The sequence below is a fragment of the Ceratotherium simum genome, chromosome 38, assembly GCF_057802395.1.
Source record: "Ceratotherium simum simum isolate JZ-2026a chromosome 38, ASM5780239v1, whole genome shotgun sequence".
Lineage (NCBI taxonomy): Eukaryota > Metazoa > Chordata > Mammalia > Perissodactyla > Rhinocerotidae > Ceratotherium > Ceratotherium simum.
In genome coordinates, this window is record NC_141937.1 from 5,924,399 (window position 1) to 5,941,732 (window position 17,334).

General features: G+C 39.3%; 1 protein-coding gene across 2 annotated transcripts in view; it reads right to left on the reverse strand.

Moving 5' to 3' along the window:
- PACRG (parkin coregulated) overlaps positions 1 to 17,334 on the reverse strand; it is a 481,211-nt gene that overhangs the window by 4,759 nt on the left and 459,118 nt on the right. Inside the window, exon 5 of one of the 2 annotated variants that reach the window (XM_087425049.1) lies at positions 1,135 to 1,190. The exons of the other annotated variant lie outside the window; for it this stretch is intronic. Coding sequence (XP_087281175.1) covers positions 1,135 to 1,190 — 56 coding nt within the window. The remainder of the gene's footprint in view (positions 1 to 1,134; positions 1,191 to 17,334) is intronic. 2 annotated transcript variants of the gene reach the window in all.

A 17,334-nucleotide genomic window follows, 5' to 3' on the forward strand; every position in this document is an offset into this window, starting at 1 on the left:
TTGGTACCAACAGATGAAATAATTTGTGAAATCTACCTGTACTTTCATGACTAATAAAACAAATAGGCACGATTTCAGGAAAAGACATGCTTCCGTCAGTTTTGCACATCTCCTAGCTGAAGCAGCAGCGCTGCCCCCTAAGAGGGACGAGCAGGATCATGCAATAGAGAGGTGGTGGGTCAACAGGAAGGAAAGCGCCCATGCCCACCTCCACCTGTTGTCCTGAAATTGCTCATGACTTGGGGGCTTCTAGAAGCCAAGGAATTAAACATTCTTAAAGAAAACACTAGCTTGGGAAACTCAAAAACCACCTGAGTGAATCAGGAAATGATAAGGGATGACTCAAATGATGTCCAGACTATCGTTACCCGTCTTTCTTCAAACTAAATTCTAACCTTTGGAAGCTCCCATTTTATGATGTAACTGGCTGTGCTCAACACCAACAATGGTTCGTGTTACCCCTTAAGTGTACAATAGCACTTTAAATAACTGTAGAAATTTGCAAATACCACAGACAAATAAAAAGATGATTAACCTGATGGAACAACATTCCCTGTAGCCTTTGGCAGCACCAGACAGTGAGCCAAGCAGACCTATTCTCTCAGCGCACCTAAGGCTAAATTACAGTCATAAAACCAAGGCTTTGAAATAAATTACTGCTGACGCATCATGGTTTGGCTACACCCTCCCTTGGTCTACCGCTGTTTCTCTGGCCATTTGTGTGTGTAGTCTGGTGTGTTGTCATGTGTGACCATTTTGCATACACGGTATTTGAACATGAATCCAGGCCAAGTCCAGCCCGAAGCTTTTCTCAGTGTGAGAGCACCCATTGATATAAAGCGACTTGCAGAGAGCACATTTGTCACACCGTGTCCCCAGGTGAAATGGCTGGTGAGCTTCGCGTGCAGCAAGAACTCTGGTCCTATAGTGCGTGCCCACTGGGGCTGGACAGTCTCCCTGAAGCAACACTGAGTGGAATTAAAAAAAAAAATGGTAACGGAAGAAGGCACATCTCTTCTTTCTGGATCAGAAAAGGCTTTTGTTTGGGTTTCTCAAATGCTGAACTAAAAAATTTCAAGAGCTCTAGAGCCCAACTGAAAGGCGTTTTACCTGTCGAGACCTGTAACCTTTGACAGCATCGTCACAGCCAAAGCTCCATTCCTTCCAATTGGTTGTCAGTGATGTCATGGCTGTGGAGAAGGAAATCAAGCCCTTGGGGCCTGGGTTCAGGTCTTGGCAGGTATGTGCAGGTGGAACCTACTGCAAGTATTATTGTTATATAAAAGTTGTTTCCTGATGACATTATACCATCACAGATTTTCTGTTGGACAATTCAGAACAAATTTCCCCTTTGGGTTTAGGGGATTTAGCAGTTATAAAATTGAAATGACCCAAACAGCAATTCCTCGTTTGCACTTACTGGTATTTAAGCAGAAATGTGAGTTTTATTCCATAACATTTTCCAAAAGAGATTTATTAAAGAGATAACATCATTAAAAAAGATGTCATTAAAAAGATAACTGATCGTATTTATGAGTTTAGAAAGGGCTGCTCTTGAGTTTTTTTCTTTTTAATTTGACTTAAGAAAGGGAGAAAAGAGAGACATGGATATATTTCATCTTTTAAGAAAATTTCAATTTCAAGACCTCGATTAAATTATCAACATTAGTTTTGCTGGAAATATGTTTATTTGGGGTTAGCTTGGACTCAATTTACTTTATAGAAATAGCGTTACCTATTTTGGAATAAAAGGGCTTTCTCCCATAAGGTTTGGAAAATTACAGTAGAAACAATGGTGAATTTCAGTCTGATCCTTTTTGGAGATGAGGGAATGGAGGAGAAGGGGAAAAGAGGAAGAAAACCTAGAATCCAAGTCACTTTTCTACATTAAGAGAAGGAGCCTTCTGGGGTGATGTTTTGAGAGTATCTGCTTTTAGAATCCTAAACAAATGCTTCTTTCATTTTCTTTTCTAGCTTTGCTATGGTACTTTGAGGGGACTGATCTTTTTTTTTCCTCAGCCATAACATATGTCACCCCATTCGGAATTCCAGGTGTTTCTCTTTTTGGCCCAAGCTTAGCCACTGCTTCCAGGGCTGACTTCATTTCCTCTTGGAAAGTGATGGTTTTCAACATACCCTTAAGTATGACCATACAAAGGATATTTCCAAAGCCTTGGTTCATGGGGGGTGTGAATCAAAGTTGAGATGGTTTTGCAACCAAAAACTTATAATAGCCACAGCATCTGGCATGCTAGAGATGCCCAAGGGCTTAAATACTTCACATCTTCTCAGATCTTGTTGACATTAATGAAATTCACAAGATTTCTTTCCTCTGAAGATAAAAGCTGTGAAGCGGGATCTTGATTCCCAGCTGGATGTCTCTCTCTCTTCTTCTCTTTTTGACACTGGAGCTGGGTGACTAAAGCAGGAGGCTACTAAGCCATCATGGTTCCAAAAGCTCAAGGAAAGGTTTTCATCTTCTGAATGGGGGCGCTTGTCACTCGTAAAACTGAAGCTATCATTCATTTTGGCCCAATTGTCAATGAAATATTTAAATTTTCCTCAGACAGTGAAAAATTCTAAACAATTGCCATTTTCCAACTGCAAACTAGATTTATTTCTCTAGGAGATTAACAATGATAACATTGGCGTGTACTGGTATTGTGGGAAAAACATTGGACTTCAAGGCATATAACTTGCGATATAATTTTTTAGTAACTTAGTAGCTGCAATGTTCAATAACTTACTAGATGTTTAACTATGGACAGGTTACTTAATTTCCCTGAATCTCAGTTACCTCCCCTGTACAAAGAAGGGATGAAATTTGGGTGATCTCTGTTTTCTACCCATCCTAACATTACATTTTATAATATCACAACATAACGTTGGAATACACTTTTGGAAGTGATGGTTATTCAATGGATGCATTGTATTTCAACTGAAAAGATGATCATAAAGCAACTGTAGAATTCCTCAAAGTAAGACACAAATCTCATAAGCATCAAATTTGGTTTTCAAATCAAATTCTAAGAAAACCCAAAAGACCAATGTTTATATAATCAGTTCTAGTTAAGAAAGAGATCACTGTCAAACACTCAAATTGCTTGTTGACACACTACCAAAAGTTATTCCATTCTGCTATTTCAATAAGTCTACCTAGAGTTTGATTTCTTAGAATAAAGATCAAATGTATGGGTTTATTTTTTTATATTCAGTGGACAGTGATTTGGTCAAGACTACAAGGCAAGTTAGGTTCATCTCTGATTAATGACTATTTTGACCTGAAGGTTATACTGAGAAAAATAGGTGCATCCACCAATTTATCCCTCTATAGGATAATCATAACAATAGATTCAGTTGCCATTGAATTAAGCTGAATTCCAGCTTGTGAAGTGAAAGTGTATCTCTTTTCTTTTTGGCCAGCTTGATTCAGTGAGCAGACTGTGTCTAAAAAGGAGCAGAGAGTTCTAAGTCCAGCTCTCTGTCCTAAATCTATTCCCTGCTGGCTTGTCTCACAGTGGCGCAATAATAACAACAATAATAATACTAACATAACATCATTTAAAACTAAGAATAGCTCTATGAGCTAAATACTATTATTGGCTCCCCTGCAGAGGAGCAAACTGAGGTTTAGAAAGGTGAAATAACTTAGTAAAGTGACATAAGCAGTACGTGATACTGGGATACTAAAAAAAGAAATTGTGGTGAGTGTCTGCTGGAGGGCAACAAGAACGATGATGGGAAGATCCAGAAAGAGAGGTCTAAGCATCCTATGTCAACACAGGGAGTGTGCAAGGGGACAGAAACTTTGCCTTTCTAACTATAGAAGAACTTTAATCCCATAGAGAAGAGAATGCCATTGGGAGAGAGGGTCTAGGTGGATAAATGTGAAGGAGTTACTCTGCTTACTACAACCAATCAATGCATGTTTTACAGGGCACCAACTGCTCATCTTAGCTTCATTTTTATGATACGGACTATTATGCTATCTTTACTTCATTACAAGTCCTGGAAATAATGACATCCTTTACAGAGGTATGTGCAGGAAGACAAAAATCAAGGCTGACTGATTTCAAGGACTTTTTTTCAGTGCCATACAATACGTGAGGAATATGGGGAAATTCGAGGATTAATTTCACATTCCATCCCTCCCATCTTTATGAGCATTTATGATTGATTTCTAGATTTGGTATTAGTTATATGATCTTACAGATGAGGAAATTATAGGGTTTTAATGTACGCAAGGTAGAAAAGCAGTCAGAGAGCCACCATCCAGGGTGTCATTGCTACTTGTGGAGGGACACCTGGTACAGTCAGACCAGAGGCGCTGGGAAAAACCTTTAATGGCAGGATAGTAGGAAGAGGGTGAGAAGGCAAATAGTAGGAATCTTGTAGATATCTGAATGGACTTTCTATATCCTTAAAAAAAAAAAGCCAAGTTCAAGCCACAGATGTGGGGAAGCTTATGAATCAAAGTTCAAGGTTCCCATCCTCCATGAAGAGGATGGGGTTTCTAGTGTTCCTTCAGGAGATTATTTCTTATGATTCCTGAATAGTACTTGATGGAATCTAATGCTGTGTGGAGGCCCTCAAATGGCCCCCATGAGGTAAGTGTTGACTTTATTAGTAGCGCAAGCCCAGAGTCTGGGCTCTGAGGATTAGTGTCATCTTTGAATTCTCCTTCACTTTATCCGGTTTGCTATTTTGTGTAGTGCGTGGTGGGTCTGTCTGATAAACTCAGACCCAGGGCTACGTCTCTAGCCCACCCTGGGCTGTAGCTAATAGTCTATTTGGTCTTTCCATCTTCAAGCTCTCCTCTTCCTAATTTATCTTACAGATTAATTTTCCTAATCACGTTCTCTCCTGATTATGCACAACATCTCCACGTTGTATGATGGATCCAGTTCAGATTCCCCACCATCTGGGCCCTCTGGATCTGCTCTGCCTTGTGAAGCCAATCTGATATTTTGCTCCTTCCCCACAAGATCTTCTGCTCCACTCAGACTGGATTTCTTACTAACCCCAATGTGTGTGATTTCCATTCAGGTCTTTAAAATTCCCCATTGGAACATGCTCCCCCGTCCCTCCTGGTAAGTTCAAGCTTACCTTTTTTCAAGGCTAGTTTTGGCTTTACTTTCTCTGTGAAGGTGACTCCACAATCATCTTTCCTTCTTTTGAATTCCTAGAGCAACGGTCAGTCATCCCTCCCCTCCCTGGTTATATGCCATTCTAGAACCCTTAGGAAGTAGTTTATGTTTAGTTAGTTTTCCTATAGTTTACCACCTCTTGAAGGACAGGATCACACTATTTATATTGTAAACCTGGCTCATTGGCATCAAATACAAACTGAACACTTGTAAAAGTGATGAATGAATGAATCAATTACTACTTTGTGGGTTTACTGAATCCAGATACGATATAAGCAAATTCAGTTCTAAATAAATTGTATGTTAAATGTAGTGCTCACAATTTGCCTAATTCTTATTCTTTATTTACTATTTACATATTTCTGAGTTCTTATTCATGGAATAGTGTTTATGTGAATTTGGAAAAGCTTGATCAGATGAGTTTAAGTACATGGATAGTTAGCATCATCCCTTTTCCAAAGTCCTCCTTGATTTAAAGTGGGGTTTACCTGGAGCACTCTTAAATTTGAGAAGGAAAAACTTCCATTTTCCAAAATGAAAAATCAGATTACCCCATTCACTTTATTAGCAGCCTCCAAGATGAAGAAAATGCTGAATTTTGATAATGTTTCCATTTAATATCCAAATTTTGTTTGATATAATGTCTTATATAGCTACATGGTACCTTTCAGTCAGCTCAAGAAATAGCCAAATAAATTATTTTAATTAAATGATTTTAATTGAAAAGGAAATATTGATTGCTGCTTTCAGCAGTGATGCAACCTACTGGAAATAATTTTAGTAATTTAGACCGATGCTGAAAACTTTTTAAAATGAGCCAAAATGACAGCTGTTATCATAGTTTTCCATTTCCAGGAAACAGTAACCATAAAACCCATTTTCAGCTCTAATTTTTTAAAAAAATATTTGAGGCACAAAAATGAAAAAGAAATCTCAGATTTCTAACAAGCATTGTCAGCTAGTGGAGTAAACTATGGGGAGATATATTTCTTAAATTTTCTTTGGTAGAACTTGCATCAATGTAACGACCTCAGAACTCAGAAGCCTTTGTGTGTCCACACTGGTGTTCGCCATCATAACAGTTTGGTTAAATCATTTTAGATGAAAGCCTGCACAGTGGGGCACAGAGCCACAAAGTAAAAGACCTTCATGGCCTTGATGTACTCTTTGTTCTCTTGCAGAAAATAATAGATAAACTCACTAATGGTGCTTACAATGAAAGACCACATTATACCATTTCTGTAGATCAGATGTTTCCCTGATTATCTGGGATTTATCTCAGCTTGCCTAAACTACCTACTCTTTGAAAATTCTAAAATGAATTATTAGGTGCAAAATTTGAATAGATTTCAAATTAGCTGGAAATTTTACGAAGTGAGAATCTTTCTCATCAAATGGTCTCAATTAATGCAAAAATAATATATTTAATGAACAAATCAAAGCAGTCTGCTGGGCTGAACTGAGTTAACTGCTGTGAAAGTGACAGAGTTAAAACCCTCACGCCTTTTACGACTGTCTCAGTTTAAAATAACCTCACAGTATCTTTCAGAGCTCTGACTATCAACTTTTATCAGCTTCTACACTGGTGAGTTAAATGTGGCAAGAGACACCCACATGCCACCAAGCATGTTAATGCAGAACACAATCTGAAAATACTTGAGCTTGGCTAACAACATTTTCATAAATGTTCAGGGCTCTGCTAAAATATAATCAAAGTTTTGGCCACATGGTAAAAAAAAAAGAGAGGTAACTAAATTGTGGGGAAAAAAGGAAAATGTGGCCATTTAATTTGCCAGAGCAGCAAAACTGAGTTTGCACAAGAATTGAAACTAAAGTTTGTTGGAAATGCTGATAGGAGAAATATGCTGACTTTTGATACTTTTGAATAAAGAATATTTATTTGCCTGAGTTACATTTTTATCTCTTAAAATTCCTCAGCTTGGTGCACACAATTGCTTTTCTCTGAATCAGGATTTGAGGAGTAGGTGAGTCTGGACAAGGCAGTGTGGAAATAAAACAATGGTGTCCCCAAGGGGCTGAGACCGTGTGGACAGGCTCTTTGAACACGGATGGCTTTGCATCCCAGCTCCCTGGGACCCTCAGCCTGTTACTGAATCTCTGATTGAAACAGGTGTAATAACACCTACCTGTAAGGATAGTTGCAGGGGGAAAATGAGAGCATATATCTTATGTCTTTATGAATTAACAAGCTGTTGATAAATTTCAACAATTATTATTACTGTAGCTACTATTATGTCAGTGTCCCAGCTCCCAGGTCACAGTAGATGGCTCCTAATTTTTTTTTTTTTAATAATTTTATTTATTTATTTATTTATTTTCCCCCAAAGCCCCAGCAGATAGTTGTATGTCATAGTTGCACATCCTTCTAGTTGCTGTATGTGGGACGCAGCCTCAGCATGGCCGGAGAAGCAGTGCATCGGTGCGCGCCCGGGATCCGAACCCGGGCCGCCAGCAGTGGAGCACGCGCACTTAACCACTAAGCCACTGGGCCGGCCCATGATGGCTCCTAATTTAACTCTCCTGTGGGTAAGACAGGAAGGATAGCCCACGGGACACCATGGAGTAAGCTTTTTGTTTTATCATTTATAAAACAGGTTCACTTCACAGTCTCAGAGAAGGAGCAGACCTGAGCTGCTTTACCTTCAAGTCATGCAGGAGAGCGAGTTTATTGTCACATGACTCACCGTGAACAAGGAGCCCTCATCTTTGGGATGTTCATTACTCACCTATAGTTTGCTGTTCTAGTCTGGACTAGTCCCTCAGACCCTGCTTGTGTCTCTGATTTTGTGTCTCTATTTGCAGGACTTTATAAGCAAACAATTTATGGTTTAAGCTTACACTCAATAGTTTTCCTAAGTTCCGTTTTTCTGTTGGCGGACAGGTGAAGTTGCAGTCCTGGTAAACCAACAGGAAAAAGTGGATTTTGTTTTTGAATGCAAACCTGATACTTGTGTCTCAAGCCACAATAAGGTCTTTATTATGTAGCATTCCTATGGACTTAATATTTGCAAAATAATATATATTCTGGTTTCCTTATTTTGTGTTTTGAGGCACTAATTGGCTGTTAATACATGCTAATAACAATGTGTTATAATTCTCATTTTATATCAAGCAAGTAGCTGATTGAAAGAGAGAGAGAAAGAGGTATTTTAAAGAGCTGTGCTGAAGAGACAGTGAAACAGAAGGAAAAACAGAAGCAGTGTCTCCGGGGGCTCATGCCCTTTGCTTGCAGGAAGAAGACTGAGACGGGGGGGGTTTAGAAAACTTGCTGCCCTGCTTCTTGTATTGTAGCTAAAATCACCCCATCATCTACCACCATCGCTGCATGGGTTACTACTTTGGCCTCTGAGCCCAAAGAAGCCCTCTTTCCACTTCTAGACCCTTCAAAGCATGGCCCTAGGTCCCTTGGAATAGTGGTGGATCTCATGACTCCTGCCCCTGGCCAGGCTCCCAAATTTGGCATTTGTGAGTAGACTCGGAGCTCAGAGTAAATTGGGCCAATGTCCCGGCAAACAAGTCCACTTGCTGAACTTCTGACCAAGCTGGCTCCTGCTGAGTTAGGTGTGGACAATGAAAAGCCTCCAGGAGGTGGATGGGGAGACCTGGACCAAGGGCTCGTCTGATCTCTTGCTCTTACTCCAATGTCCCCTGCCAGGTGTCCACTGTCCTTCAACTATCCAGGCTTCTAAAGAAATCATTCCGCTGAGTTCCAGCCTCTTGGCACTCTCTCTGTTGAGGAATGCTGCTCCTCCGCACGCCGTTATGGACAAGACCTACGTTCTCGCACTCAAAGATCTGCCATGTGGTGGTCCTTGTATCTAGGCTGTTTATATGTTTGTAGAGACCTTTGGCTCAGAGGAGCAACTCTAATGGTGGGGACTTGGGGAGTCAAGGGAGTCTGGCATAGGAAGCTTTGATGGGCAGGCAACCTTCCTAGCTTCTGGGACGACACCAAATCTGTATCCTGCTTTCTTTTCTCATACCCTGGCTGCAGGGTAGAGGGGGAGCTGGTGAGGCTGACCACACCTGACATGTCTATGGGCTTGGGCCATGGGATGGGTCCCTGCAGGAGCAGTGTAGCACCCCATGGTGGGAGAGAGCAGCTTGACACATGTGGAGCAGAGGCTCTTTGTTCCCCAGCACGGCCTGCCTGGTGCTCACGCACAATTTCCACGTGCCCAGAGCAGAGCTGTTTGCAAACTGGCTTCCCAGTTTGAGGATTCGAGGAATGAGGCAATTAAGCCAAGGAGGAAATCAGGAACTAGGTTCTAATTTGAACTCAGATGTTATTGTCTAACTTCTGTGATTTCAAGAAGATCAACTGTGTAGTGTACTAGTAGCTGAGGATAGAGAGGAGAACTAGAGTGGGGAAGTAGGGAGCTCACATTCTGGTGGAAGAGGCAGATAATACACCAATAAGCCAATGAGGAAACAAGCGTATTTCAGAGAGTGAGAATGTCACTCTCTGAAGAAAGGAAGCAAGGAAGAAAAATAGGTGAAGCGGCAGAGATGGACTGGGAGGGACCACCTGGGTGGGTGATCTGGAGGGTCTCCTGAGAACATTAGATTTCAGCTGAATTTGAATGCTGAGAAAAGCCAGCTCTGCATCAAGCAGCCTGGGAAGGAGGCACCGTGCAGAACAGCAAATGCAAAGAAAGGCCTTGAGGTGGGAACAAATTGTCATCAGAGCGCAAGATTTCACCAAGTTATGACATCCATCCTTTTCAACATTGATATATGCTACACATAAGTGTAATTTTTAGTCACTGTTTAGTAGCGATGGAGTTGAAGGAGTGTAAATTACTTAGCCATCCTCCTCTAGTTAAGGACATTAAGTCTACTACCAGATTTTCACAATTTTAGATAATGATGCAATAAACGTCTTTGTGCATAGTCTTTTTTTCTTTAGTTCTATTATTTCCTTAAAATAATTCTCACAAGTGAAGTTACTGCTTCAAAGAATATGAACATTTTGTATTATTGGTATATATATTGCCATATTGATTTTCGGAAAGATTATGCCGATTATAATGTTACCAGCAACACATGAGCTTATCTGTTTATCACAGAATTGGGGGCTATAATTAAAATTTTGTTTGCTAATTCAGTGTATGTAAAATGTTACTTTAAGTTTACTTTAGTTAGCATTTTTCTAATTACGAAAGACGGTCAACATTTTCCAATGCTTTTTTTTTTTTTTTTTGCTACATGGTTTTTTTTTTCCTTATGAGAATGATTTGTTCTTATCTTTGCCTGTTTATCTATTGGTTGTTTTTATAAAAGAAACAAAGTCTCATAACATCCTGGGAAGCCAAGGAGTGAACAAGATCTCTGGAGTTAGATTTTTCTAGTGCACAAGACACCCCAGCATTCATTTCTTTTTTGATTGCTTCAATAAGCACTATTTCAGAGGGCAGAAGGATGGCCTGAAAGAGTCGCTCTAACTTCTAAAGGTCCCCAAGGCAGTAGTGCCCTGAGATTTGAAAGAATCTGAGGGATTGTGTTAGGAAATGTGGGGGAAATCGCACAATCAATAAATTACTTAGAGCAATTTAATTGATTATCACCTCCAGAAGGATGAACATTTATAGTTATTAAGTTTCTAAAAAGCTTTCCTTACATCCTGTCCTCTATGACCTCATAGATCATTCTGACTCACACATTTTAGACTTTAGGCCTCGTCTGAAGACTGTGCAAACTGGCCGTGATTCAGTATAGCCTGGACCAGTCCTGTTTGCCCCATGACATCAGGTGGGAGCTAAATGCCATGACCACCAACAGCAGTATCAGGCGCCCCATCGTCTCCTCCCATGGGTGGGAGGAAGATTCTGCTGTCTCCCCTCCAGAGCCTGCTGTTGTCCTCGCTGTCCCTGCCCATCTCTCACACACCTGCCCCTGTGGACCCTGGACTTGGTATACCTCTGCATGGAGTTGTTGGACTAGAGGTGGTGTCTGTGCTGTGAACTCAGTGGGGAGCTGGAGCAGGGAGGGCTCGTTCCTCATGGTGCTCTGTCCCATCCACCTCTCTCCCGCTGCTCCTGGGTCTCTGCTCTGCCCCAGGCCAGCCAGGCTCTGCTGGGAAGTGAAGGGAATGGGGATAAGGGAGAAGCAAGCAGTGTCTGGCCCTTGGGAGCTTCCCCAACCTCTATGTCCACCCCTCCCCCTGCCTGAGCCCTGAGCAGTGATTGGGAGTTGAGAGGAATTGCAGCTGTTGGCATGAAACCTTCTCCCTGACCTGGGGAGGCGAGAACCACCCTTCCCTGAGCTGTTGCTGTACCCTGACCCTCTCAGCCAGCTCAGATTTTATAAAAATCAATGAAAAGCCTCCCACGCACTTACCACTTTGCTTCTTAGATCATCCTATGAAGGACCACACTCAGTTACTCGTGAGGCTAGTCACAGGCACAACCTTGAACACTGTTTGGTCCAGCCCTCATGTTTACAAGGTGCTTTAAGTCAAGACTTGGGGGGTTATCTTCAGATTGGATTATCTACAAATGAGGCCATACAGAAAATCATTGTTCTTTGGGTTTGTGTGTGAAAAGTGTTAATTTGTTAAATGTAACCATTCGTGATATACTGCAATTGATTTAACCTTGTATGGGCATTTCTACATTTTTTAATTTATGGGGCGCTTCACAAGATGAAAGTAGCCCAGACCTTCGCCTCCAGGAAGCCCAAGCTGAAGGCTGGGTGGCAGATAGAGATGGCTCGCAGGTCCTGGGAGATAAACTTTGAGGATGCAGACGGAGCTAAGCCGGAGCATTTGTTCTTATTGAAGGTTAAAAGACCAGTAGCAGTGGAAACTAAAGTCTGCTATTTATCTTCAGGCCAGCGACAGTGCAGACAGCTGCAACATGAGCCTCCTTGTAAAACCTCGCCAATAACCTTAACCATGACCTCCGGTCGGAGACGCATTTCAGTGGGTGTACTGATATCTCTTGTAGGCACAAATAAGCACCGTTGTGTTAATTTTGTTTTGAGGTCGGACGACGAACTTACATGCCCTTTTTAGTGAATAATAGGAAAAAAAGTCTTTACATATTATTTCAACTTAACTAATGAAACAAAGCTTTGTAGTGGGAAGAAAGTTGCATATTACACTGAGAACAAATTTTAATGTAAAAACAAACATTCAAAAGGACTGAGTTTCTAATTGGCACTGAGCTATCGCGAGGTCAGATTGATAACTGACTTGCCGTTCAATTAGTTAAGGTGAAGATATTTATTTGGATCGATATTTCAGTGTATGGGACATTTAGTCCTGAATTATCTGAATATTTCTTTTGCTTTTTTCATTTCCTTTTATGTAGTTACAGCCTGTTAAAGATATAATGTTATAAACTGATGAAATGCAAGCTGTTTATAGAGATCAGTGTGAAGCATTTAAAGTTATTTTTCTCATATTGAAAAGCTACTGGCAAGTCTAATTATTGCCCCATCCAAAAGACCAAGGTAAAATAAAACGCATGGACCACATCGCAGAGATGCACGAGTTAGCGTGCTGCTACAGTCATTACTTCAGGATTGAGTCTGTCAGCAAACCATTGATTAATCCTACAAAAAAACCACATAACCAAGGACCCCAAACCTTACTGATCGAAAAAGCTGATGATAAATAAAACTACTCAAAATTCTAAATTCCTTTAAGTGCTGTTGCACTTGCTTTTTGCCTGAAGGAACTAAATTGACTCACAAACCTAAGCGCTCTAAGAAGGCAAATCAGAATTTGGGGAAAGGAAAAGACTTTGGGGGTGTGTATTTCCTGCAGAACGAAGTTGGAATTCCACCCAAATGGGGTCTCAAAAGTCTTCCAATAACTCAAGGGACTGTGGTGTTCAAGGAAGGTGCTCCAGAGAAAATGGCTTGGCCACTGGCTGCCAGAGAGGTCTGAGGAGTCGGTCTCCTGCTTCCAGGAGATAACAGACGACAGCATCCTGCCTGCAGTTTGTTAAGAGAACTTTTGATTGAGCAGGTCAGTGCCACACAGGCCTGGAAACACATTCGGGGCTTCAGGGTACAGGGGAGAGCAAGGTGTCAAGCAACAGGCCAGGAGTTTTATTTATGTTCCTTCACTTAATCCTTAAACAATTCTGTGTGGTTGGGGATGATGATGAACGTGATGGCAAAGACACACAATGATTACCCTTCTGTCCTACCTGGTTAGTGTTGCTGTGAAAAGTAAACAAGGTTCTCTGCATAAAGCACTTGTTATATACTAGTAAGTGCGGTATCAGTGTTTGCTATTAGTATTTGCTAGTATAATCATCATTAAAAATATCAGTATCGATGCCTCGTCACAGGGTGGTTGTAAAAATTAAATGAACCAGTACTTGGCCCAAAGCATGACAATTATTGAGCACTTGATGAGTGTCAGTTTCTTTCACTTCCCTAGTAGGGTCAATTCAAGGAGCTTATGGAGTGTTCATGCATATCCAGATCTACCCATTGTACAGAGGAGTAAGTTGTCAGAGACAGGATTTGGTCTCAGTCCTATTTAAAGCCAAAGCCTCCGCTATTTCTATTACAACCTGCTTCTTCTCCCCGGGAGCTCGGGGTCAGTGAGGTCAAACCCAGCTGACTCAGAAATTCCTGACGGACGCTGTAATCACTGTAGGATGGGGGCACCTCCTAATCTCTGTGGATTATTTGGTCTGAAATATATTTTGTTTGGTTCATGTCATTCTTCTTTCTGTATCCAAGAAGAATTAAAATAATAGAGAAAATAAAGTTTTGGATGAATCTGGAATGCATTTAAGATTTCTTTAAAGTGCATGTGCCTACAATAATAGTAAAACGTTGTTTTATATTTAACTAGATGACTGCCAATATTCAACCATTTTTGACTAATAAAAATGTCAATTTAATATGATTTAGTCTAAATTTTAATTCTTACCGTGTGTTAGGCACTAGATGTGCTAAGCATCTTTTGTACATTTAGCTTATTTAATTTTAATTCTCAACAACCTTGTGAAGTTGATAATATTATTACCCACAGTTCTACAGATGAAGAGCCTGTGGTACAGAAAGGTTAGGTCTGATTTCCAAGCACAAAATTTTAACCACTGTATGCAAAATAACCAAATGTCTTTATGGATATTTTGACCAAGAAATTCAGTTCTGATATATATGAAAACAAGATGAAATAAATAATGTCATATTAAACAATTTCTTTAAAAATGGACATATTATTCAAATGAAAACTACTTTCTCTCTAGTATATAGCTATATACTCTCTAGTATATAGCTATATACTACATACATATATGTAATTAATTATACTACATACATATATGTAATTAATTAATCACATATAATTACATATATGTAATTTGTACATTATGAAATTAATAATGTACAAATCATAATTTTGTCACCATGATTGATAAAAATTAAATGCAAGGATAGACATGGGTGCCAGAAAATTTACTGTAAAATAAAAAGTTTATATTTGATCCTTTAAAATATTTCTTTCCTTTCCAAATTTTCTCCAATGGTTCTCTTTTCCTTGAGCTGCCATTTTACATTTGGGGAAAACTGAGACCAACATTGACAACTTGACTTTTATTGACTAATTTTAAGTATAAATTCTGTTTTTAGTAATTTTCCTTGCTTCTCCATGAAAATAACTTGTTTAAAGGTACCATCCTCACTAAGTCTAAGAATTTTCCCTCTGTAATGTGCTTTTTAAACTGTTTTATAAAAATATTTCCGTAGGGGATATGAAGCAATATTATGATGACATAAATTGTTTTACTCCCATGCAATTTCATATAAACATACATAAAGCAATATTATAGCAGATTAACTTTCTTATATGAGATTAAATTCTCATTAATATATTTTTAATGTTTTATGAAAAATATTTTAATACAAAGAAGTACAATTTCCTTATCTATTTTACTAAAATTGCATTTTTTGTTTTAGATCATTTTCATTAAAATATCTTGTTCCCTAACTGAAAAAAAAAGTTCATTTTTTTCTTAAAGAAATAATTGGGTCATATTCTGTAATTGCTAGTTGAGGTATTAGGCTAGATAGTATCTTTGCCAAAATAAAATCTAGGTTGGACTTGAAAAATAGGAAAGTGCTAGAAGATGTTATTACCAGACTTTATGAGAACATATCAAAATGTGGTTAGTACTGTGATTTTCTTTTCACAGTTATCTCTATATTCTTCATTGATGTTGAAAAAACATGATTTTCTAGATTCCTATTTAATTTTAAAAATGATTAAAACCTCCATTAAAAATCTTACAACACTGTAAGCCTGTATCCTTTATGTGTCTAGACCTAATGTGCATTAACATGCATTTCTTCTGAGTATTTTTGTCAACCTTCTCTAATAGTCATGTGGACTGTCATTAAGCATGTTTGTCTTGATGTTATGTCATCTTCTTAATTTCCCAATTCTTTATGTGGAAGATAAACCTTTTAGTTATAAATCTTTTTGTTCTCATGGGCCATGTATATAGGTAATAACTGAAATTCCCAAAAATCATAATCCCATAATTCCTGATGTAACTGTTGACTAGACGGCAGTCTGATTGAGAAGGCTGCATTTGCATGACTCAGAAATGAGCAGGAAAGGTTTAATTCCACTGGAGTACTTTGATGCTGCTCTTTGTAAAGCCTGTTTGATTACCAAGAAGAAGACAAAGGCTGGCTTTGAGCCAGGAGATATTCCAAACCGCAGAGGTAACTTTGGTGCCCACACACCAGCTTGCCCTCATGCCTGCTTGCCTGTGTGCATGCACCATGTGTCTGCACGTGTGCCTGCGGTGCTGCAGTCATTGGCAGGAGTGCCTTAAGGCCCTTCAATTCTATCATTAGAGCTGGAATCAATAGTTTATTATCGATTGTTGTTCATGACCCAAGTGTCATTAACATCTCCAAAGAACAACATGGTTCATAGGATTTTCTAGAAATTTTACTTGCTGTTAAGCTTTTCATGCTAAGAATAAAGGGAAGTCATGGAAAATTTTTTCTAGCAACTTGAATAATTCATGGATACATGGGGAAAATGTCTAAATATTAGCACTATGTTTGATTTTACAGTCTGGATCAATCTATGTCTGTTTCTATCTTTGAAAAAATCCTTGCAAGTGTGTGAGATTGCTTACTCATTTCAATGAGCCCTGGTCAGAAGGTAATATCCATCTTCTATAATAATGAATTCAAAAAGAAGGGAGAAAGATCTTTTTAAAGGAATTGGAAGAAACAAAACTTTGAATTAACCTGGTTTTGATTACTCAATATTATTAAAGACTATTAAGATAGCCAATTACGGAGTAGAAGCATCTTTGAATTACACACTATTTAAAACAAACACTGGCCCAACGATAGTTTCCTATAACATTTCCTCCTTCATTCTAAGTATATTATGCTTTATTTTAGAGAAAATTTTGTTCTATACAAAAATGTTAGATATGGGACTATGTTACCAAAAGAATTTGGACGTGCCACTGGTAAAAGTGTAAGAACAGTGACTCAGGCCCATCCTACATGCCACATCCCTTCAGTTGTCAAGGCTGAACATTCTTTCCATTTCTTTTGCCCCCACCACACTTAGTCCCTTATTATCTCTCTCCAAATTTGCCTTACTATTGCAATAACTTCTCCTCTGGTCTCGCTTGCCTTCTGTCTTTCTATCTCCTCAAATTCATCCTTTACAACCATCTAACTTAACTCAGTCTTTGTTGCATTTCTCCACTGGTGAAAAGTTTTGGATATTTACCATTATCTGCTGAATAAATTTCAGCTTCCTTGGCCTGGCATTAAGCCCTTTTTAATGGGCTTGAGCCAACCCTCATCTTCTAATCTTCTCCCAGGAACATCAGGCTCCAGTCAAATGACAATTGTTGTCCCCAGACAAGAGTAAGGGACTCCCACCTTCTCACTTTTCCTTACGCCATTCCTTCATGCTGGATTTCCTTCCCCCACTCTGCTTATGAAAATCTCTAAAGGCCCTATTATCTATTAAGCCTTCCTGATCACACAAGTGAGAAGACATTATTCTTTTCTTTAATCATTTACACAGTGTTTATGTTTTCCTATGACTCTTATCACCAAGAAACCCATTTTACAGGTATGAAAATATCTGACTTACAAGTTAAGCTCCTTGGAGACGGAACCATCTTTGAATGCTCTGTGGTGTCTATCTTAA